The sequence below is a fragment of the Mustela putorius genome, unplaced genomic scaffold, assembly GCF_011764305.1.
Source record: "Mustela putorius furo isolate JIRA1106 unplaced genomic scaffold, ASM1176430v1.1 tig00000460_pilon_pilon_pilon, whole genome shotgun sequence".
NCBI classification, from domain to species: domain Eukaryota; kingdom Metazoa; phylum Chordata; class Mammalia; order Carnivora; family Mustelidae; genus Mustela; species Mustela putorius.
The window spans coordinates 6306805-6329899 of record NW_025421389.1 but is presented as its reverse complement, the minus strand read 5'-3'; the positions used below and the strand labels follow the sequence as shown (position 1 = coordinate 6329899).

Below are 23095 nucleotides of genomic sequence, written 5' to 3'. Positions count from 1 at the left end.
ACATGTCCAGAATGGTCTCTCCATTTGTTAGAGTCTTAGGGGTCCTACAAATGCAAATCCTCCTGGCCACCAGAGGTAGGTGATCAAGGGGCTTTCTCTGGGCAGCAGCCATGAAAGCTGGAGTAGCAGATGTAGAAACTTGGGCACCAAGTCCTTGAATAGCTTCCCCTTGGGAGATACCAGATCTCTGGAGCATGACAGAAAGAGGGTAAAAATAGCAGCCACCCTCTGAGATCTCTGGAAAAGATTAAAGTCAGCCCTTAGATGTGTGTTTAATTAAAGGCCTACCCCTCAGGCCACAACTATGAAGTTTAGCTAATAGCTCTTTCAAAGAATGGCTGGGTGTCTTAGTCTGTTGCCCCTTTGCTCTGTCCTGGGGGAGATTGGTTAAGAACCTCTTCTCCATTTATTATAGTCCTGTGGGACTCATAGCAGAGCTCTGTTAGTCATTAGAGCCAGATAATCTAGATATGTCACATGGCTAGCAGCCACAAAAATTGTGGTGTCAGACAAAGGTATAGCTGCTTCCCAGGAGCTATCAGTGAGCTGGAATGAGGCGGAGAGAGAAAACAAGGATGGCACTTTCCAGCCTCCATCTTTGGAGAATATTTCCATAGGCCCCTACTTATGTGTTAAATTAGATGCCTCTGCCCTTTGGGCCAATGCTGTTTTATTCTTTCTTTTCTTTTTTTTTTTTTTTGAAAGGGGAGGGGGGAGGGACAGAGGGAGAGGAAGAGAGAGAGAGAGAGAGAGAGAGAGAGAGTCTTAAGCATGAAATGGGGCTTACCTCAAAATATTGAGATCTTGACCTGATCCAAAATCAAGAGCTAAATGCTTAAGTGACTGAGCCAACCAGGTGACCCAGGCCAATGCTTTAAGATAAATAATAAGCCTTTTCCACAGAAATTCTGGGAGCTTTTTGGTCATCTAGCTGTCTCTGTGCTGACCCCTGGGGTGAATGAGTTCATACATGCAAGCCCTTTAAGAACTGTTCTACAGTTTTCTATAGGCTTGTGGGTATCATTGGCTTTCAAAGCTAGATGTTTTGGGGACTCATCTCTCCAGCACAGGTCTTAAAAGTTGAAGTGCCAATGCAAAAGAATAAAACTAGACCATTTTCTTATACCATTTACAGAAATAAATTCAAAATGGCTTAAATATCTAAATGTGAGACACGAAACCACTAAAATCCTAGAGAAAAACACAGCCAGTAACTTCTTTGATATTGGCCATAGCAACATTTTACTAGATATGTTGCCTGAGGTAAAGGAAACAAAAACAAACTATTGGAATGACATCAAAATAAAAATCTTCTACACAGCCAAGGAAATAATCAACAAAATTAAAAAACAACCTACAGAATGGGAGAAGATAAATGCAAATGACAAATTCAATAAAAAGTTAGTATCTGAAATACATAAAGAACTTGCCAAACAGTCCCCAAAATAAATAATCCAATTAAAAATGGTTAGAAGACATGAGTAGATATTTTTTCAAAGACGTACAGATGGCCAACAGACACATGAAAAGATGTTCAACATCACTCATCATCAGGGAATTGCAAATCAAAACTGTAGTGAGATATCACTTCACACCTTTCAAAATGGCTAAAATCAACAACACAGGAAACAATAGAAGTTGGAGAGGATGCAGAGAAAGGGGAACACTTTTGCACTGTGGTGGGAGTGAAAACTGGTGGAGGCACTGTGGAAATCAGTATGGAGATTTCTCAAAGAGTTAAAAATAGTACTACCCTATGGTCCAGAAGTTGCACTACTAGGTATTTACCAAAAGAATACAAATATACTAATTCAAAGGGATACATGTTTATAGCAGCATTTTCTACAATAGCCAAATTACAGAAAGAGCCCAAACACCCAGTGACTGATGAATGGATAAAGAAGTGGTATGTTATATACAATGGACTATGACTCAGACCTCTTGAACTCCAACCTCCATTCTTCATTCTGTAAAGGCATTCACTTACACATCACCTTCTTATTAGGCTTTCTTCAGCTACCTTATCTGAGATAGTGTCTTCCATATCCCTAGCTTTCCTTTATCTTTCCCGGTAGTACCCACCATCTAACATAGTATAAGTTTTACATATTTATCTTTTCTGTTATTTATCTACCATGTTGAAATATAAACTCTATGAGGGCAAATTTTTATTGGTTTGTTATTTTCCTTTGTTTTGTTACTAGTACCCTGAATAGTGCTTGGAATAATATAGGTTCTCTATAAGTATTCATTATTCAGTGAATAAATAAAAATTAAAGCATGGTGTTATGCAGAGAGAAAAACTGTGTATTATTTTTAGGCCCAAGAAAGAGATCTCAAACATTTAAACACCATGTGCTTAACTGGGATGATCTAATTACAACTTGATGAACTTAGTAAAATGATTCTAAAATTCATCTGGAATAATAAATGAATAATCAGGAAGACTCATTAAATAGAATAACAAAGACATGGACTTGAGCTGTATAATATGTGTTTGATGAATTAAAAATATTCTGATCTACTATAGAAAACAAACAGAAAGAATAAAATTCAATGTTTTGTGAGGCGTAGATAAATTAGTCAGCTGTGAAACTTGTTAGATGAAGTAGGTAGATCATATGTATATAAACATAGGGTTAGAAGGACCAAACAGAAAATTAAATGTTTATGACATTCTGAGAATGCCACCTTAAAATTTTGCACCCTATATAGTCCACTCTAATGAAACCCTGTACATAAGCCTAAATGTTCATAAGTTAAATGTATATGAAGCAAATGAGGCCCTCAAAATTCATGAGGTCCTAATTCCCTCCCATTAGTGATACTAATTCTGGTTTTAAGGATCTTCTACTCAAAAAACATTGAAAAGGGGAGGAGTTAAGATGGGAGAGGAGTAAGGGGACCCTAAGTTTGCCTCATTCCTTGAATGCACATAGATAGTTATCAAATCATTCTGAACACCCAAGAAATCAATTGGAGGTCTGACAAAATATATGCTGTAAGTCTACAAGCAGAATAGACACTATTTGGAAGGTAGGAGTTGCAGAGATTTGAATCCAGTGTGATACAGCTGAGGATATGGCAGCAGGAAAGAAGCCTGCTTAAGGAGGCTATTGCAAAGCATTTTAAGCAGCGTAGTGCAAAATTGGAAATTTTAGAAGTCTGCTGTAGTGGGGTGATATGCCTGGCTTAAAGATGCTCAGGTGGTGAAGCAGGGAGAATCCAGGTGTAACAAGGTAGTCTGCCGATCCCCGGGATTGCAAGAAGAAAGTCTGGTGCATAAGTGGGGCACTATTCCCAGGCAAAGGAGCACGAAATCTGGCTGAGAACAGTGAGTATGTTAAGTGCCGGCTTTCTGCTCTGTGTTGCCATAAACTACGAACCACTGCATGGTCATGTGATCATGTTCCTGGGATAGGTGCAGCAAAAAAGCAGAAGCATAGGGAGACCTCCCTCTCCCAGGGGAAAAGCACAAGTCTGCTCCATGGGAGTCCCTAAAATTTGGAGTTTGAAACTGAAGTTGCATGCCTGAAATAAAAATAGCTGGACACAGACCAGGTGAACACAAGAGTTCTGAGAGAAACTGGGGAGACAAGAGTGATTGATTGCTCTTCTGCGAGGGCTCACTGAAGAGTGGGGGCACGAACTTTCAGCTTCTGTGCTAGAGAGTGGGGCACTGCCATATTCATTGAGCCCATCAGTGCTAAAAGCCTTCAGGGAGCAAAACAGTGCTACCTGAGTCCAGAGCTGTTACCCCAAGCTAGGCCTCCCTGCACACTGGAGGTACATTTCAACTTTGGTATGTCTACCTGAGAATCAGCACAACAATCCCCTCCCCCAGAAGACCAGCACAAACTGCTGGATGTCACCAAATTTACTGATCATAGAGGGCTGCAAAGCTTAGCTATTGTGAAAAACAGTAGATAGCATTTTTGTATTTTTATTCTTTAGTCTCTTAGTATTATTTTTTCTGTTATGTTCTTATTTTTTCAATTTTAAATTCTTTTTTAATTTTAATTTATATATGTACTTTATTTTTGTTTCCTTTCATTGTATTTTCTTATATATATTTTCTTTCTTATTTTAGGGTCTAGTTTTTTTGTTTGTTTTTGTTTTTAACAAACAGAGCAAAACACACAAATGATCTAGGTTGTTTTTGTTTTTGTTTTTGTTTTTTTTTAATTTCTTCTTTTCTTTTCTGGACAAAATGATGAGGTGAAGAAATTTGGCCCAAAAGAAAGAACAGGAGGTAGTACTTATAGCCAGGGATTTAATCAATATGGATACGAGTAAGATGTCTAAACTAGAATTTAAAAAAAAAAAATCATAAAGATACTAGCTGGTCTTGTAAAAAGCATGGAAGACACTAGAGAATCTCTTACTGTATAGATAAAAGAAAAGAAGTAAAATCTAGTTAGGCCAAATTTAAAAATGCTATAACTGAGATGCAGTCCCAAGTAAAAGTCATATAAATGAAGATGAATGAATCAGAAGAGTGAATCAGTGATACAGAAGATAAAATGATGGAAAATAATGAAGCTGATAAGAAGAGGGAAAGAAAGCTATTAGATCATGAAGGTAGACTTAGGGAACTCATTGATTGCATAAAGCAAAATAATATACATATTATAGGACTCCCAGAAGAAGAGGAGTGGGAAAAAGGGGCAGAAGGCTTATTTGAACAAATTAAAGCTGAGAACTTCCCTAATCTGGGGAAGGAAACAGGCATTCAAATCCCAGAGGTACAATCAAAATAAAAAAAAAAAATCAGTCCACATTTGACATATTTCTCTTGGAAATTACAAGAGAAAGAAAAAATCCTAAAAGCAGCTGGAGACAAGAGGTCATTAAACTACAAAGGTAGACATACAGGGGTTGGCAGCAGACCTGTCCACAGAGACCAGGTAGGTAAGAAAGGACTGGCGTGATATATTCAATGTGCTAAATGGGAAAAATATGCAGCCAAGAATATTTTTTTCAACAAAGCTATCATTCAGAATAGAAGGAGAGATAGTTTCCAAAACAAAAACTAAAGGATTTCATGACCACTAAACCATCCCTCTGAGAAATATTAAAGGGGGAGCTTTGAGTGGAAAGAGAGCCCAAAAGACCAGAAAGGAACAGAGATGATCTACAAGAACAATGACTTTACAGGTAATACAATGGCACTAAATTCATACCCTTCAATAATTACTGTGAATGTAAATGGAGTAAATGCATTAATCAACAGACATAGGGTATCAGAATGGATTAAAAAAAAACAACAACAACAAGACCCATTGCTATGTTGCTTCAAGGAGACTCATTTTAGACACAAAGAAACCTCCAGATTAGTAGGGAGATGGAAGAACATTTATCATGCTAATGGACATCGAAAGAAAGCTGGAGTAGCAATCCTTATTAGACAAACTAGATTTTATTTCATTTTTTAAAGGATTATTTATTTGAGAGAGAGAGAGAGAGAGTGTGTGTGCACACACAAACGGAGAGGGAGAATCAGCCTCCCCAATGAGCAGAGAGCCCAATGTGGGGGTTTGATCCCAGGATTTTGAGATTTTGACCTGAGCTGGAGGGAGATGCTTAACTGACTGAGCCACCCAGGTGCCGCCAGAGAAACTAGATTTCAAGCCAAAGACTGTGATAAGAGATGAAGAAGGACACTATATCATAATAAAGGGGGTCTATCCAACAAGAAGATCTAGCAATTATAAATATTTATGCCCCCAGATTGGGAGCACCCAAATTTATAAATCAATAATAAAAATAAGAAATGCATTGATAATAATACAATAATACTAGGAAACTTTAACACCCCACTCACAGCAATGTATAGGTCATCTAAGCAGAAGATCAACAGGGAAACAATCGCTTTGAATGGCACACTGGACCAGCTGGACTTCACAGATATATTTGGAACATTTCATCCTAAAAATAACAGAAGACAAATTCTCCTTGAGTGCAGATGGAACATTCTCCAGAATACATCACATACCGGGTCACCACTTAGGCCTCAATAAGTACAAAAAGATTGAGATCATACCATGCATATTTTCAGACCACAATTCTATGAAACTTGAAATTAAATGCAAGAAAAAATTGGGGATGATCACAAATACATGGAGATTAAAGAACATGCTACCAGAGAATGAATGAGTCAACCAGGAAATTAAAGAATTAAAAAATTACATGGAAACAAATGAAAATGAAAACAAGACAGTTCAGAACTTTTAGGATGCAGCAAAGGCAGTCCTAACAGGAAAGTATATAGCAATACAGGCCTTCCCCAAGAAGCAAGAAGAAAAGTCTCAAATATGCAACCTAACCTTACACCTAAAGGAACTAGGGGAAAAAAGAAATAAAGAAATAAAGAAATAAAGCCTAAATCCAGAAGTAGAGGAGAAATAAAGATTAGAGCAGAGATTGCTGAACTGGAAATTAAACAAACAAACAGAACAGATTAAAAAACAAAACAAAACAAAACAAAAACAAAAAAACCCCTCAGAGCTGGTTTTCTGATAAACTGCAGAAAAAGAGAGACTCAAATGTCAGCAGGGAACCCCACTTCCTGTCCTTGTTTCTTGAATTTGACCCAGAAAGAATTCAGAGTCAAATGCTTAGTAAGCAAGCATTTATTAGCAGCCAAAACAAAAGGAAGGTAGAGCAGACTATGAGACAGACAGACACACACACAGAGGTAAGGAGAAAGAGAGAGAGAGTGCAGGAGCCCTAAGGTGTCAGCACTTCCATCTTTTTAGCTACATTTTCTTTCTTGTTCCTTTGGTCCCCCCCTTCCCTTCCCCCACTTCCTCATTTCTGTATTTAGTCTCCTTAGGGTGAGCCATTTTGATTATTTGCCATCATTTCTTATGAAAATGGGGGTGGGGAGGTGAAGGGTATGGTGTGTGTGTGTATCTCTGTGTGTGAGAAACTGCAATGTAAATGTATTAAAATGAAGCTGTGGGTCCTTTGAGGACAGTGGTTACAGGGAGTTGCATCTGCATTTCTCTCAGGGATTTCTCCAACTATTTATGCTCTGGAGGTGATTGGTGGGTTCTGGCTTTTTCAACATTTGGAAAAAACCCGTCCCTGCTCATGTCTGGCTAACTGCCTACTCTTTCAAGAAGACTGGAAATTCAAAGATTGATAAGAACAAGTTTGGAAGATACATTGAAAAAATGATTGTAGCCAGAAAGCAGAATTTTAAAATCTTACTTCTTGGTGATGAAATAAATTTTATTGCAAGTGAAATTATATAATTTGGTAGGTGAAACTGTGGGTAATGATATGAAAATGTTGGGATTCAGGAGCAAATGGTCCAGAAAGAATTGTTGAGGTGACTTTGGTGCAAAAAAGGTGGTTTTATTAAAGCACGGGGATAGATCCTTGGGAAGAAAGAACTGCACTGGGATTATGAGGAGTTGGTTACATACTTTCAAGTTGGGAGAGGGTTAGGAATAGCATAAGTCTCTAAGGAATTTGGAAGCAAGGTTCCAGGACCTTGAGGGGCTAGCTATTGTTAGGAAAGGTCATTTACTACTGTCTAATAAAATCTTAGTCATGAGACCCTTCAGGTGTATATTTTCAGGCCCTATGCTTGGGGATGATTACCAATACATATGTTGGGGGGCAGGGACAAACCAAGTTTCCAAAGGAATTTTTATATATTAAAGTAGACTTACAGACTTACAGGTTCTGGGGCGGGGAAGAGGGAAATGTGTGGAGGTCGGACTAGGATTGTCTTTTTTTTTTTAAGATTTTATTCATTCACTTGGCATACAGAGATCACAAGCAGACAGAGAGGCAGGCAGAGAGAGAGAGGAGGAAGCAGGCTCCCCGCTGAGCAGAGAGCCCAACATGGGACTCGATCCCAGGACCCTGAGATCATGACCCCAGCCTAAGGCAGAGGCTTTAACCTACTGAGCCACCCAGGCGCCCCCTAAGATTGCCTTTTGCCTTTAGCAAAGTACAAACATTCAGGGGCACCGGAGTGGTTCAGTCCGCTCAGGCCGTTAAGCATCTGCCTTTGGCTCAGTCCTGGGATCCCCCTCCCCATTGGGCTCCTTGCTCAGTGGGGAGTCTGCTTCTCCCTCTCCCTCTGCTGCTCTCTCTGCTTATGCTCTCTCTGTGTCAAATAAATAAATAAAAGTTACAAATGCAGTGATCAGAAAGAGGCACCTGCACCCCAAAATTTATAGTAACAATATCCACAACAGCTGAGACTTATAAATGGAGCTTGATCTCCCATCCAGAGGGAGCCAAAAGCTGAAAGAAGGAGCAGCACAACCACACAGGTGCAGTTGCACCGATGAAATTAATTTAGAGCCTCTCCACCTCTTCTTCGGACCACCCATTTTGCCTCAGATGTCCTTTTTCCTGTGGAGGCAAGGGCGAGGGGTGGAGAGGGAAGCTGTAGACCTGTAGTCCCCAACTTTAGCGTACATTAGTATTGCCCAGAGTTTCAGATTCTGTAGGTCCAAAATGGGACAGAGCATCTGCGAGTTGATAAGGCTCACCCACACCACACTTTGAGCCGCTACTCCCAGTTACTAGCAGTAGGGTAGGCAGTGTGAAGGAAAATGGTCCTCCTCCTCCAGGATGTCCTCAGCACCTAGCACGGGGCGGGGGGCGGGGGGCTGTGGTTAGTGAACGCGCGCTGAAGCGACCCAGAGGGAGGAGCTGTGGTCGCTGTGGAGAGGAGGACACCCCTGTCCCCAACCTGGACGCTCCGGGAATGAATCTCCTGCCGCGACCCAGCGAGTGTGCCAGTGGCTCTGCTGAGCCGGCTTCCCTCCCGCAGCGCCGGCCTGGGAACCGCGCCTAAGTGGGTCCCGCGAAAGAAAAGGGGCGGAGGGGCAGGCGGCCCCGAGTCAGCACTCGGGGTTAGCAGCTCAGGACTTGGGGGAACGGATGGAAAGCCGTCCGCACTCCGCTGACAGCGCTCCTCAACTATTAGCTGTCACAACTGACGGAGTCCCCGAAGGCCAGAGCCGGCCTCTGGCTGACCAAGAGGGCACAGAGGGCCCGCTGAGCTCACTACGACGGCCGCACTTCTCTCTGCAGAGTCGGGGCTGCGGCTTATCAACCCCCCGGGCTCAGGGGCTGGGGGCGGATCCCCGGAGGGCAGGGAGAGTACACGGGGAAGGATGTGCTCGGCTGGGAGGTGGAAGCCGTTCTGCCGTGGAGCGGGGGCGGGTGTGGGGGAGGATCTGCCCGGGGCGGGGTGGGGAGCGGGTCGGCGGAGAGTGAGGCCTGCGCGGGGGGTGGGGGGGGGTGCTAGTCTGAGGTCTGGGAAGGGCGCGGGTGGTGGGAGGTTACTGCCGGCTGAGGCTACCCCGGGAGAGCCCGCAGCCGCTCTTTTCCCGCTCTGTCCCCCGCCTGGCGGCCGCTGCCGACCTAACGCTGCGAAGTTGGGGAAGGAGCAGTCCGGCCCAGGGCAAGGTAGACTCTGGCCCGAGCGCCCACCGGAGCACCCACGCCCGAGACAGCCCCGGGGCCTCTCCGCACCTCCCGCGCGGTGGCCTCTCCCAGCGCTGGGGCCACCGGCAGCTTGTCAACCTAGACAGCCCCTCGGGTTTCCTTTCTGGAATTTTTCTCTAGGCCCTTCGGTCAGGTTCCCTGGAGGTTCTGCTTTGTCCCGTCTGTCTTCTCCCCGGAAATCTCGGAGCGTCGTCTGATCTCAGTCCGTTGCCCCGGACTCTTCACGCCCACAGTAAGGAGTCGAGTGGTGCCCAGGGGGTCTGTCTTCTCTAATCCCTGGGCCCCATTCTCTTTTCCATCCTATTTCCCTACAGAAAACTGTTGCTTTCTACCCTCCCAACTCTGCCTGAGGGAGTCCTCAAGAAGCTCATGATAAAGCTGAAGCCTATGGAAGCGACACAGATGTTTTACCGATTGCGGCGACTCTTGTTCAGAAAACATTAGTTGAGCATTCCTGTAATTCAGGCGCTGCTCGGGGTAGCCAGCACTCAGCCACGCCCCATGCAGAGTGCTTCCCCACGCTGGAAGCTGCGCTGCGCCGGGGCTGGGCTAGGCCGCCCTGGTTCTGCCTACATCGGACCCATAGAACTTTTGATACCTAAGGAAAGAGCATTTGCCCCTGGGTGAGCAGCATGAAGAAGATCAGTAGCCACACGAATGCTGAGTGTATTCTGGGAGCTAATTAGATGGCGTCCTACAGTAGCAGAGAAGTAGAAAATTGGGATGGGGATAGAAATTGGCACCCAGCTACGGCTATGGAGAGAGTGCTACATTCCAGGGAGTGTTCTCTGATAAGCAGGGCTCATTCCTTACTAGTAGAAGGTCTCTCGCATATTTTGGAGAGATTATATTCTATTCTGTGAAATTTACTGGACTGACGCTTGATCTTCTCTAAAATGTAACAGGGGTCAGAAAACCCAGTTACTATCAGGAGGCTCTTCGTTGAAGCTGCAACACCCCCCCCCCCCCCCGCCCCCGGGTCTGTCGTGGGTCCTGGTCCTGCCTTCCAGTGAGGCCACTTCTGTGCTGCTCACCCACCTCTGCAAGCAAGGCCTCACTCAGCTCCCACCTTCTTCTCTGCCTCCAGGATGTCTGACTTCAGTTCTGTCCTCTCTGTTTAGCATGCTGACCTTTTTGTTGAGACCTGTGAGCATCCTGTACCTGTCTTCAGGGTTATTGGTAACAGCTCAGTTTGGAGGAGGCTTCTCACCCAGGTATGTTGGAGAAGGGTTGGGAAGTTCTCTTTGCACTGGAGGCATGCCTAGGGCCCTTGAAGGAAAGGCCTTTTGGATTTGCCCAAACTGTGTGCCACATGGTAACATCTTGAGGACTTCATACACCTTCTTTGTCCTTGCAGGATGAATCAAGTTTCCCTGACTCCCTCCCACATAATAAATCGCAATGTGGGTCTGAAAGTTGAAGGCTCAAGCTTCACACTTGATGGCTTTCCTTTCCTGATCATAGCAGGTACTATTCACTATTTCCGGGTGCCCAGGGAGTACTGGAGGGACCGCTTGCTGAAGCTGAAGGCTTGTGGCTTCAACACTGTGACCACGTGAGTGTTGGCCTCTAAGTAATTAGTTCAAGAATTTGTAGTCTTAATTTCTAGTTCTGAGACGTTATTAGACCAGTATAAGGGTTGACCCTTTTTGTATTTTCTTCATTATTCTTAGGATGTCTGAGTCTCCACTTGTTATCTCCAGAATATCCATTCTGTGGATAGAGCCTGCTCTGCTTGCTCTGAAAGGGCTCCCTTTAAACAGACTGTGGCCTGCATGTAAAAGTCTAACTTTCAAAGGCATTGGTCAGTACAGATGGATGTAGGTCAGTGGTCCCTAACTACTGAAGGAATTCAGGCACAGAGAAGTCTCTCTCCTCCTTGGATATCTTCACTTGCTATAGGAGTGATGAATCCTAGGATAGAATTCTGTTCCAGAAACCTTGGTCTTTGAAGATAGATTTCACTGAGAATCAGGCATGGCGAGTAACAAAATTATCCTCATTCTACAAGCTGAAATTAACAAAAATTAGTAATTTCTTTCTAGGCTTCAAAGCTTGGAAAGTACTTATCCATTACTGTTTTGATATCAGTTTTAGCTGTATTCTCCTTTTCAGTGTTTTGATTTTTAAGATGTAGGTTTAGAAGAAAAAATATTTGAGTGGAATTTGATTTGGTGAATGATGGAAGTGATATTTATTTATTTTTTAAAAATTTTTTATTTTTTAATAAACATATAATATATTATTAGCCCCAGGGGTACAGGTCTGTGAATCACCAGGTTTACACACTTCACAGCTCTCACCACAGCACATACCATAACCCCACCACCCTTTCCCGAACCCCTTCCCCCAGCAACCCTCAGTTTGTTTTGTGAGATTAGGAGTCTCTTATGGTTTGTCTCCCTCCTGATCCCATCTTGCTTCATTTATTCTTTTCCTACCCCCCAAGCCCCCTGCATTGCATCTCCACTTCCTCATATCAGGGAGATCATATGATAGTTGTCTTTCTCCTATTGATTTATTTCGCTAAGCGTAATACCCTCTAGTTCCATCCCCATAGTCCTAAATGGCAGGATTTCATTTCTTTTGATGGCTGCATAGTATTCCATTGTGTATATATGTATATATATATATATATATCTCACAGGAAGTGATATTTAAAAGCATTTACCCTGGAAAGAACCTAGATGTCCATCATCAGATGAATGTATAAAGAAGATGTGGTATATATACACAATGGAATACTATGCAGCCATCAAAAGAAATGAAATCTTGCCATTTGTGACAACGTGGATGGAACTAGAGCATATCATGCTTAGTGAAATAAGTCAATCGGAGAAAGACAACTATCATATGATCTCCCTGATATGAGGAAGTGGTGATGCAACATGGGGGCATAAGGAATAAGGAGAAGAATAAATGAAACAAGATGGGATTGGGAGAGAGACAAACCATAAGTGACTCTCAATCTCACAAAACAAACTGAGGGTTGCTGGGGGGAGGGGGGTTGGGAGAAGGGGAGTGGGGTTATGGACATTGGGGAGGGTAGGTGCTTTGGTGAAGTGTGTAAACCTGGCGATTCACAGACCTGTACCCCTGGGGATAAAAATATATTATATGTTTATAAAAAATAAAAAATTAAAAATTAAAAAAAAGCATTTACCCTCTAAACTGTCATAATGCTTTTTACACATCACATCAAATATTTTTTTCTTTTCATATATACATTCTTTTTAAAGGGTTTTAGGCTTACAGCAAAATTAAGCATAAAGTGTAGGTTGTTAATTAACAGTGGCCACTGAGAGTTTTTATTATGAATGGTGTTGAATTTTGTCAATACTTGGATCCTGTCTTCATTTCCTATAACATTAATATCGTAATTTTCTTCCTGAAACATACATTTGCCAGATATGGAATTTGTGTGATACTATGTGATATAATGAGAAATATATATTCAGTCTTCATTCCCAGTTCTGCTACACAGCTCCTAGAATACTTGGACTTTCCTGAGTGAAAATGATCAGAAGAGCATTTTTTGTTACTCATAACAAGACTTTTTTAAGCATGTTCGAATTTATGTTAATGAAGTAACTTTTAGAAAGCCTCTCAGGATGAGGAAGAACTGGTTGCCAGGGAACTAAACTGCGTGATTGGAGAGTTTGAACTTTCAGCATCTGCCCCTACCAACTCTGACATCTAGAGAGGGGAGAGGGGCCAAAGGTTGAGTTACCAATAACCAATGATTTAATCAACTATTCCTACATAATGAAGTCTCCATAAAACCCAACTGACAGAGAGATTGGCAAGCTTCCACGTTGGTGAGCACACTGAAGTGCTGGAAGTGTAGTGTGCCCAGAGCAGGCATGGAAGCTCCATTTACCTTTCCTATACTTTTTCCTATGCATCTCTTCTATCTGTTCCTGAGTTGTATCCTTTATAATAAACTGATAAAGCTAAGTGTTGCCCAGAGTTTTTTGAGCAGTTCTAACAAATTATCAAACTCGGAGAGGGGGCCATAGGAACCCCTAATTTGTAGGCTGTTGATCAGAAATACACGTGATAACCTGGGACTGGTATCTGAAATGGAAGAGTGAGGGGAACATCATGTGGGACTGAGCCCTTAACCTGTGGGGTTGTGCCAACTGAAGGCAATTAGTGTTAGAATTGAGTTAAATTGTAGGACACTTGGTTGGTACTGCTAGGAATTGGAGAATTGCTTGGAGTGGAAAAACCTACATATCTGGTGTCAGAACTATTGTGAGACAAAAATGAGACAAATTTTCCTTGAAACTGGCAATTTTTGTAGCACTTAAAAAAAATATTGTGCCACTTCCTTCTGGCCTCCGTAGAATAGGGTTATATTCCATGTCTCATAATTGACTATACTTCCAAGAGGGATTCCTCCCTAAGTAGAGCATCATTTCTCTCTGTCTGCTTCCAAATTTTTTCTTTTCTTTTTAGTTGTCTGTCTGTCTTCTTTTTTTCTTCCTTCCTTCCTTCCTTCCTTCCTTCCTCTCTCTCTCTTTCTTTCTCTCTCTCTCTCTCTTTCTTTCTTTCTTTCATGTTTCCATTAAAAAAAGACTTTAATTTTTAGAGTAAGTAATTTTAGGTTCAAACAAAATTAAGAAGAAGGCACAGAGATTTTCCATATCACACCAGCACCTGCCAGTGCCAGGACTTCCCTCATTGTCAAAATCTCTCATCAGAGTGGTCAACAAACCTACACTGACACATCAGCAATCACCCAAAGTCCATAGTTTACAGTGTAGTTTACTTTTGGTGTTACATATTGTATGGGTTTGGACAAATATATAATGACACATATCCACCATTAATAACACCATAGAAAATAGTTTCACTGTCCTAAAAGTCCTGTGCTCCACCGTTCATCTTCCTTCTCCACTAACTCCTGGCCACCATTGATCTTTTTACTGTCTCCATAGTTTTGCTTTTCACAAAATGTCATGTAGTTGGAATCATACAGTATGTGGCCTTTTCAGATTGACTTCTTTCATACAGTAATATGCATTTAATTTTCTTCTTGCATATACTTTCATGGTTTGATCAGTTACTTTTTCAGTGATGAATGATTTTCCATTGTGTGGCTGTATCATGTTTACTTATCCATTTACCTATTGAAGGACATCCTGCTTGCTTCTGAGTTTGGGCAATTATGAATAAAGCTGCGTGTCTATGTGCAGGTTTTTGTGTGGCCATGGTATCAACTCATTTGGGTATATACTTAAGATTATATGATAAAAATAGATTTAGTTTTATAAGAAACTGCCAAACTGTCTTCCAAACTGGCTATATCATTTTTCATTTTTAGAAAAGATTTTATTCATTTATTTGACAGACAGAGGTCACAAGTAGGCAGAGAGGCAGGCAGGGAGAAAGGAGGAAGAGGCTCCCCACTGAGCAGGGAGCATGACGCGGGTCTCGATCCCAGGACCCTGGGATCAGGACTTGAGCCAAAGGCTGAGCAGAAGGCAGAGGGTTTAACCCACTGAGCCACCCAGGCACCCCTCATTTTGCATTCTTATTATAAGTGACAGAATACATAAAAAAGAGAGTTCCTATTGCCTCATAGCCTTGGGAGCAATTGGTGGTGTTATTGTTCTAGATTTTGGACATTCTAATAGGTGTGTAGTGGTATCCTCATTCTTTTTTTCTTTTTAAAATTTTATTTATTTATTTGACAGAGAGAGATCACAAGTAGACAGAGAGGCAGGCAGAGAGAGAGGGAAGCAGGTGCCCTGCTGAGCAGAGAGCCCGATGCAGGGCTTGATCCCAGGACCTTGAGATCATGACCTGAGCTGAAGGCAGAGGCTTAACCCACTGAGCCACCCAGGCGCCCTGTGGCATTTCATTCCTATTTTAAAATGCGATACCCTAATGAGATAACATGTTGAGCATTTTTTCACATGCCCATTTTCCATTTGTATAGGTTTTTGATGAGTTGTCTGTTCAGATCTTTTATACATTTTACTTGCATGTTATTTTATTGTTGAGCTTCAAGAGTTTTGTATATTTTAGATAATAGATCTTTATGAGATAAATCTTTGGCAAGGGTTTTTCTCCCAGTCTGTGGCTTGTCTTCTTATTGTCTTGACAATGTCTTTTGCATAGCATGTTTTAAATTTTTAACGAGGTTCAACTTAATTATGTCATGCAATGTGCTTTTAGTGTTGTACCTAAAAAGTCATTGCCAAACCCAAGGTTATCTAGATTTTCTTCTATATTATCTTCTAGGAGGTTTATAATTTCATACTTTACATTTAAGTCTATGATCTATTTTTAGTTCATTTTCATGAAGGTTATAAAATCTGTACCTACATCATTTTTTGGTGTGTGCATTTCTTGGTTGTCCTGTTGTTGCAGCACCATTTTTTAAAAAGACTTCTTTTTTCTCTTTACTGTATTGTTTTTGCTCCTTTGTCAAAAATAAGTGGACTGTAATGTTTGGATATATTTCTACACTCACTATTCTGTTTCCTTGATCTACTTGTCTGTTCTTTCATCAGTGCCACACTTTTTTAAAATTTTTTTTTATTTGTATAAACATATATTGTATTTTTTTTAAAAGATTTTATTTATTTATTTGACAGAGAGAGATCACAGTAGGAGAGAGGAAGGGAAGAGATCACAGAGAGAGGAAGGGAAGCAGGCCCCCTGCTGAGCAGAGAGCCTGTTGTGGGACTCGATCCCAGGACCCTGAGATGATGACCTGAGCCGAAGGCAGCGGCTTAACCCACTGAGCCACCCAGGCGCCCCAAACGTATATTGTATTTTTATCCCCAGGGGTACAGGTATGTGAATCGCCAGGTTTATACACTTCACAGCACTCAGCATAGCACATACCCTCCCAATGTCCATAACCCCACCCCCCCAAACCCCCTCCCCCCAGCAATCCTCAATTTGTTTTGTGAGATTAAGAGTCACTTATGGTTTGTCGCCCTCCCAATCCCATCTTGTTTCATTCATTCTTCGGCTACCCCCTTAACCCCCCATGTTGCATCTCTACTTCCTCATATCAGGGAGATCATATGATAGTTGTCTTTCTCTGATTGACTTATTTCATGAAACATGATACCCTCTAGTTCCATCCACATCATCGCATATGGCAGGATTTCATTTCTTTTGATGGCTGCATAGTATTCCATTGTGTATATATACCACATCTTCTTTATCCATTTATCTGTTGATGGACATCTAGTTCTTTCCATAGTTTGGCTATTGTGGACATTGCTGCTATAAACATTCAGGTGCACGTGCCCCTTCAGATCACTACGTTTGTATCTTTAGGGTAAATACCCAGTAGTGCAACTGCTGGGTTGTAGGGTAGTTCTATTTTCAATATTTTGAGGAATCTTCAAGCTGTTTTCCAGAGTGGTTGCACCAGCTTGCATTCCCACCAACGGTGTAGGAGGGTTCCCCTTTCTCCACATCCTTGCCAGCATCTGTAATTTCCTGACTTGTTATTTTATCCATTCTGACTGGTGTGAGGTGATACCTCATTGTGGTTTTAATTTGTATTTCCTTGATGCCGAGTGATGTGGAGCACTTTTTCATGTGTCTGTTGGCCATCTGGATGTTTTCTTTGCAGAAATGTCTGTTCATGTCTTCTGTCCATTTCTTGATTGGATTATTTGTTCTTTGGGTGTTGAGTTTGCTAAGTTCTTTATAGATTTTGGACACTAGTCCTTTATTTGATATGTCGTTTGCAAATATCTTCTCCCATTCTGTCAATTGTCTTTTGGTTTTGTTAACCAAAACCTTTTGCTGTGCAAAAGCTTTTGATCTTGATAAAATCCCAATAGTTCATTTTTGTCCTTGCTTTCTTTGCTTTTGGCGATGTTCCTAGGAAGATATTGCTGCAGCTGAGGTCAAAGAGGTTGCTGCCTGTGTTCTCCTCAAGGATTTAGATGGATTCCTTTCTCACATTGAGGTCCTTTATTCATTTTTAGTCTATTTTCATGTGTGGCGTAAGGAAATAGTCCAATTTCATTTTTCTTCATGTGGCTGTCTAATTTTCCCAACACCATTTATTGAAGAGGCTGTCTGTTTTCCATTGGACATTCTTTCCTGCTTTGTCGAAGATTAGTTGACCATAGAGTTGAGGGTCTATTTCTGGGCTCTCTATTCTGTTCCATTGATCTATGTGTCTGTTTTTGTGCCAGTACCATGCTGTCTTGATGATGACAGCTTTGTAATAGAGCTTGAAGTCCGGAATTGTGATGCCACCAACTTTGGTTTTCTTTTTCAACATTCCTTTGGCTATTCGAGGTCTTTTCTGGTTCCATATAAATTTTAGGGTTATTTGTTCCATTTCCTTGAAAAAAAAAAAAAAGGAAGGTATTTTGATAGGAATTGTATTAAATGTGTAGATTGCTTTAGGTAGCATAGACATTTTCACAATATTTGTTCTTCCAATCCAGGAGCATGGAACATTTTTCCATTTCTTTGTGTCTTCCTCAGTTTCTTTCATGAGTACTTTATAGTTTTCTGAGTATAGATTCTTAGCCTCTTTGGCTAGGTTTATTCCTAGGTATCTTATAGTTTTGGGTGCAATTGTAAATGGGATTGACTCCTTAATTTCTCTTTCTTCTGTCTTGTTGTTGGTGTAGCGAAATGCAACTGATTTCTGTGCATTGATTTTATATTCTGACACTTTACTGAATTCCTGTACAAGTTCTAGCAGTTTTGGAGTGGAGTCTTTTGGGTTTTCTGCATATAGTATCATATCATCTGCAAAGAGTGATAGTTTGACTTCTTCTTTGCCGATTTGGATGCCTTTCATTTCCTTTTGTTGTCTGATTGCTGAGGCTAGGACTTCTAGTACTATGTTGAATAGCAGTGGTGATAATGGACATCCCTGCCGCATTCCTGACCTTAGCGGAAAAGCTTTCAGTTTTTCTCCATTGAGAATGATATTTGTGGTGGGTTTTTCATAGATGGCTTTGATGATATTGAGGTATGTGCCCTCTATCCCTACACTTTGAAGAGTTTTGATCAGGAAGGGATGCTGTACTTTGTCAAATGCTTTTTCAGCATCTATTGAGAGTATCATATGGTTCTTGTTCTTTCTTTTATTAATGTGTTGTATCACATTGATTGATTTGTGGATGTTGAACCAACCTTGCAGCCCTGGAATAAATCCCACTTGGTTGTGGTTAATAATCCTTTTAATGTACTGTTGAATCCCATTGGCCAGTATTTTGGTGAGAATTTTCACATCTGTGTTCATCAGGGATATTGGTCTGTAGTTCTCTTTTTTGTTGGGATCCTTGTCTGGTTTTGGGATCAAGGTGATGCTGGCCTCATAAAATGAGTTTGGAAGTTTTCCTTCCATTTCTATTTTTTGGAACAGTTTCAGGAGAATAGAAATTAGTTCTTCTTTAAATGTTTGGTAGAATTCCCCCAGGAAGCCGTCTGGCCCTGAGCTTTTGTTTGTTTGGAAATTTTTGATGACTGTTTCAATCTCCTTACTGGTTATGGGTCTATTCAGGCTTTCTATTTCTTCCTGGTTCAGTTGTGGTAGTTTATATGTCTCTAGGAATGCATCCATTTCTTCCAGATTGTCAAATTTGTTGGCGTAGAGTTGCTCATAGTATGTTCTTGTAATTGTTTGTATTTCTTTGGTGTTAGTTGTGATTTCTCCTCTTTCATTCATGACTTGATTTATTTGGGTCCTTTCTCTTTTGTTTTTGATAAGTCTGGCCAGGGGTTTATCAATCTTATTAATTCTTTCAACGAACCAGCTCCTAGTTTCATTGATTCTGTTCTATTGTTTTTTTGGTTTCTATTTCATTGATTTCTGCTCTGATCTTTATGATTTCTCCTCTCCTGCTGGGTTTAGGGTTTCTTTCTTGTTCTTTCTCCAGCTCTTTTAGGTGTAGGGTTAGGTTGTGTTCTTGAGACCTTTCTTGTTTCTTGAGAAAGGCTTGAACCACTATATATTTTCCTCTCAGGACTGCCTTTGCTGTGTCCCACAGATTTTGAACTGTTGTGTTTTCAATATCATTTGTTTCCATGAATTTTTTAAATTCTTCTTTAATTTCCTGGTTGATCCATTCATTCTTTAGAAGGATGCTATTTAGTCTCCATGTATTTGGGTTCTTTCCAAATTTCCTCTTGTGATTGAGTTCTAGCTTCAGACATTGTGGTCTGAAAATATTCAGGGATTGATCCCAATCTTTTGATACCAGCTGAGACCTGATTTAGGACCCAGGATGTGATCTATTCTGGAGAATGTTCTATGTGCACTGGATAAGAATATGTATTCTGTTACTTTGGGATGAAATATTCTGAATATATCTGTGATTTCCATCTGGTCCAATGTGTCATTTAAGGCCTTTTTTTCCTTGTTGATCTTTTGCTTGGATGATGTGTCCATTTCAGTGAGGGGAGTGTTAAAGTCCCCTACTATTATTGTATTATTGTTGATGAGTTTCTTTGATTTTGTTATCAATTGGTTTATATAGTTGGCTGCTCCCACGTTAGGGGCATAGATATTTAAAATTGTTAGATCTTCTTGTTGGACAGATCCTTTGAGTATGATATAATGTCCTTCCTCATCTCTTATTATAGTGTTTGGCTTAAAATCTAATTGATCTAATATAAGGATTGCCACCCCTGCTTTCTTCTGATGTCCATTAGCATGGTAAATTGTTTTTCACCCCCCTCACTTTAAATCTGGAGGTGCTTCGGGTCTGAAATGAGTTTCTTGTAGGCAACATATAGATTTTTTTTTTTAATCCATTCTGATACCCTGTGTCTTGATTGGGGCATTTAGCCCATTCACATTCTCGGTAACTATTGAGAGATATGAATTAAGTGCCATTGTATTGCCTGTAAGGTGACTGTTACTGTATATTGTCTCTGTTCCTTTCTGATCTACTACTTTTAGGCTCTATCTTTGCTTAGAGGACCCCTTTCAATATTTCCTGTAGAGCTGGCTTGGTGTTTACAAATTCTTTCAGTTTTTGTTTGTCTTGGAAGCTTTTTATCTCTCCTTCGATTTTCAATGATAGCCTAGCTGGATATAGTATTCTTGGCTGCATGTTTTTCTCGTTTAGTGCTCTGAATATATCATGCCAGTTCTTTCTGGCCTGCCAGGTCTCTGTGGATAAGTCTGCTGCCAATCATATATTTTTACCATTGTATGTTACAGACTTCTTTTCCTGGGCTGCTTTCAGGATTTTCTCTTTGTCACTAAGACTTGTAAATTTTACTATTAGGTGATGGGGTGTGGACCTATTCTTGTTGATTTTGAGGGTGTTCTCTGTGCCTCCTGGATTTTGATGCTTGTTCCCTTTGCCATATTGGGGAAATTCTCTCCAATAATTCTTGCCAATATACCTTCTGCTCCCCTCTGTCTTTCTTCTTCTTCTAGAATCCCAATTATTCTAATGTTGTTTCGTCTTATGGTGTCACTTATCTCTCAAATTCTCCCCTTGTGGTCCAGTAGTTGTTTGTCCCTCTTTTGCTCAGCTTCTTTATTCTCTGTCATTTGGTCTTCTATCACTAATTCTTTCTTCTGCCTCATTTATCCTAGCAGTGAGAGCCTCCGTTTTTGATTGCACCTCATTAATAGCTTTTTAAATTTCAACTTGGTTAGATTTTAGTTCTTTTATTTCTGCAGAAAGGGCTTTTCTATCTCGCGAGAGGGTTTCCCTAATATCTTCCATGCCTTTTTCGAGCCCGGCTAGAACCTTGAGAATCGTGTCTGAACTCTAGATCTGACATATTACCAATGTCTGTATTGATTAGGTCCCTAGCCTTTGGTGCTGCCTCTTGTTCTTTTTTTTTTTTTGTGGTGAATTTTTCCTCCTTGTCATTTTGTCCAGATAAGAGTATATGTAGGAGCAAGTAAAATACTAAAAAGGGTGGCAAGGACCCAGGAAAATATGCTTTAACCAAATCAGAAGAGACCCGAAATCATGGGCGGGAGAAAGGAGATTAAAAAGAGGTTCAGAAAAAAAAAAAAAAAGAAACAATTAAAAAAAGAAAACGAATAAAGAAAAAATATAAAAAAGAAATATATATATATATTAGATAAACTAGTTAAAAATGTTAAAAAAAAAAGAAAAGGGTAAAAGTTTATAAAAGAAATTTAGCAGAAGAAAAAGAAATTGAAGAAAAAAACCAACACAAATTAAATTAACTGCAAGAGTAATGAATCATGGGGAGAAAGCCATGAGTTCAGTGCTTTGCTTTCTCCTCTGGAATTCCGCTGCTCTTCTTGGTATTGAACCTGCACTCCTTGGTAGGTGAACTAGGTCCTGGCTGGATTTCTTGTTGATCTTCTGGTGGAGGGCCCTGTTGTAGTGATTCACAAGTGTCTTTGCCCCAGTCAGAATTGCAGTGCTTTTACCAGGGGCTAAGCTGAGTAATCTGCTCAGGATCGCTTTTGGGAGCCTTGTTCCCTGAACACTTTCCATAGAGTTCTGGAGGACGGGAATGAAAATGGTGGCCTCCTAGTCTCCAGCCCAGAGGAGCCGAGAGCTTGGGGCCCCACTCCTCAGTGCACTCTCAGAGAAAAGCGCCCAATAACTCCCATCTCCCTGGCCTCTGGCCGCACTCCGAGCTCACCCAGGCTGCTACCGGTTCAAGGTAACCCTGAGCTGAGAGCTCACTCCTCGGCTCTGACTCTGTAGCCAGCTTCCCCATTCTAATACCTGTAAGCTCTGTGACACAGACACCCCCGATCCTTCTGTGACCCTGCGGGACCTGGGGCCACGCTGATCCTGTGTGGGCATCACCCTGGTTTAGCGTCTAGAGTGATGTCCCTCAGCGGAACAGACTTTTAAAAGTTCCGATTTTGTGCTCCATTGCTCCACCTCTTGCTGGGAGCTGGCACCCCCCCTTCCCTCGGTCTATCTTACCGTGGCTTTGGATTCGCTTCTCCGCCACTCCTTTCAGAAAGTGGTTGATTTTCTGTTTTTAGAATTGCTGTTCTTCTTCTCTTCGATCTCCCATTGGATTTATAGGTGTTTGCAATGTTTAGATAAGCTATCTAGCTGATCTCCTGCTACCTGAGGTGGCCTCAGCCTACTATTTCTCCGCCATCTTGACTCCTCCCCTTCAGTGCCACACTATCTTGATTGCTGTAGCTTTATGGTGAGTTTTGAAGTTGAATAGTGTTATCTGTCCAGTGGTTCATTGCTCTTATGTAGGAAAATGATTAACTTTTGTATATTAACCTTGTTTTCTGAAATCTTGCTATTGATCACTTAGTAGTTCCAAGAGGGTTTTTTTTTTCCCTTTGGTCTTTTGAATTTTTTTTCAGATATTTTATTTATTTATATATTTGTCAGCGAGAGAGTGAGAGAGAGAGCATGTGCCCAAGCAGGGGAGTGGCAGGCAGAGGAAAAAGGAGACTCCTATTGAGCAAGGAGCTGGATGTAGGACTTGATCCAGAACTCTGGGATCATGATCTGAGCCAGAGACAGCTATTCAACTGACTGAGCCACACAGGCATTCCTCTTTTTAGTTTTTTAATAGACAATGCCACTAGTGAACAAAGAAGCTTTCATGTTTGTCTTCCCAATCTGTATGCTTTTTATCTAATTTCTTATTTTATTGCATTAACTAGGCTTTCTGGTACAATGTT

At 41.1% G+C, this 23095-nt stretch overlaps 1 protein-coding gene across 1 annotated transcript in view; it reads left to right on the top strand.

The window, feature by feature from the left end:
* Positions 1 to 9303: 9303 nt before the first annotated feature.
* LOC101671676 (beta-galactosidase-1-like protein 2) overlaps positions 9304 to 23095 on the top strand; it is a 74657-nt gene continuing 60865 nt past the window's right edge. The window contains exons 1-3 of the mRNA XM_013062172.2: positions 9304 to 9712; positions 10602 to 10694; positions 10838 to 11035. Of these exons, the coding sequence (XP_012917626.1) occupies positions 10603 to 10694; positions 10838 to 11035 (290 nt within the window). The 5' untranslated portion in view covers positions 9304 to 9712; position 10602. The remainder of the gene's footprint in view (positions 9713 to 10601; positions 10695 to 10837; positions 11036 to 23095) is intronic.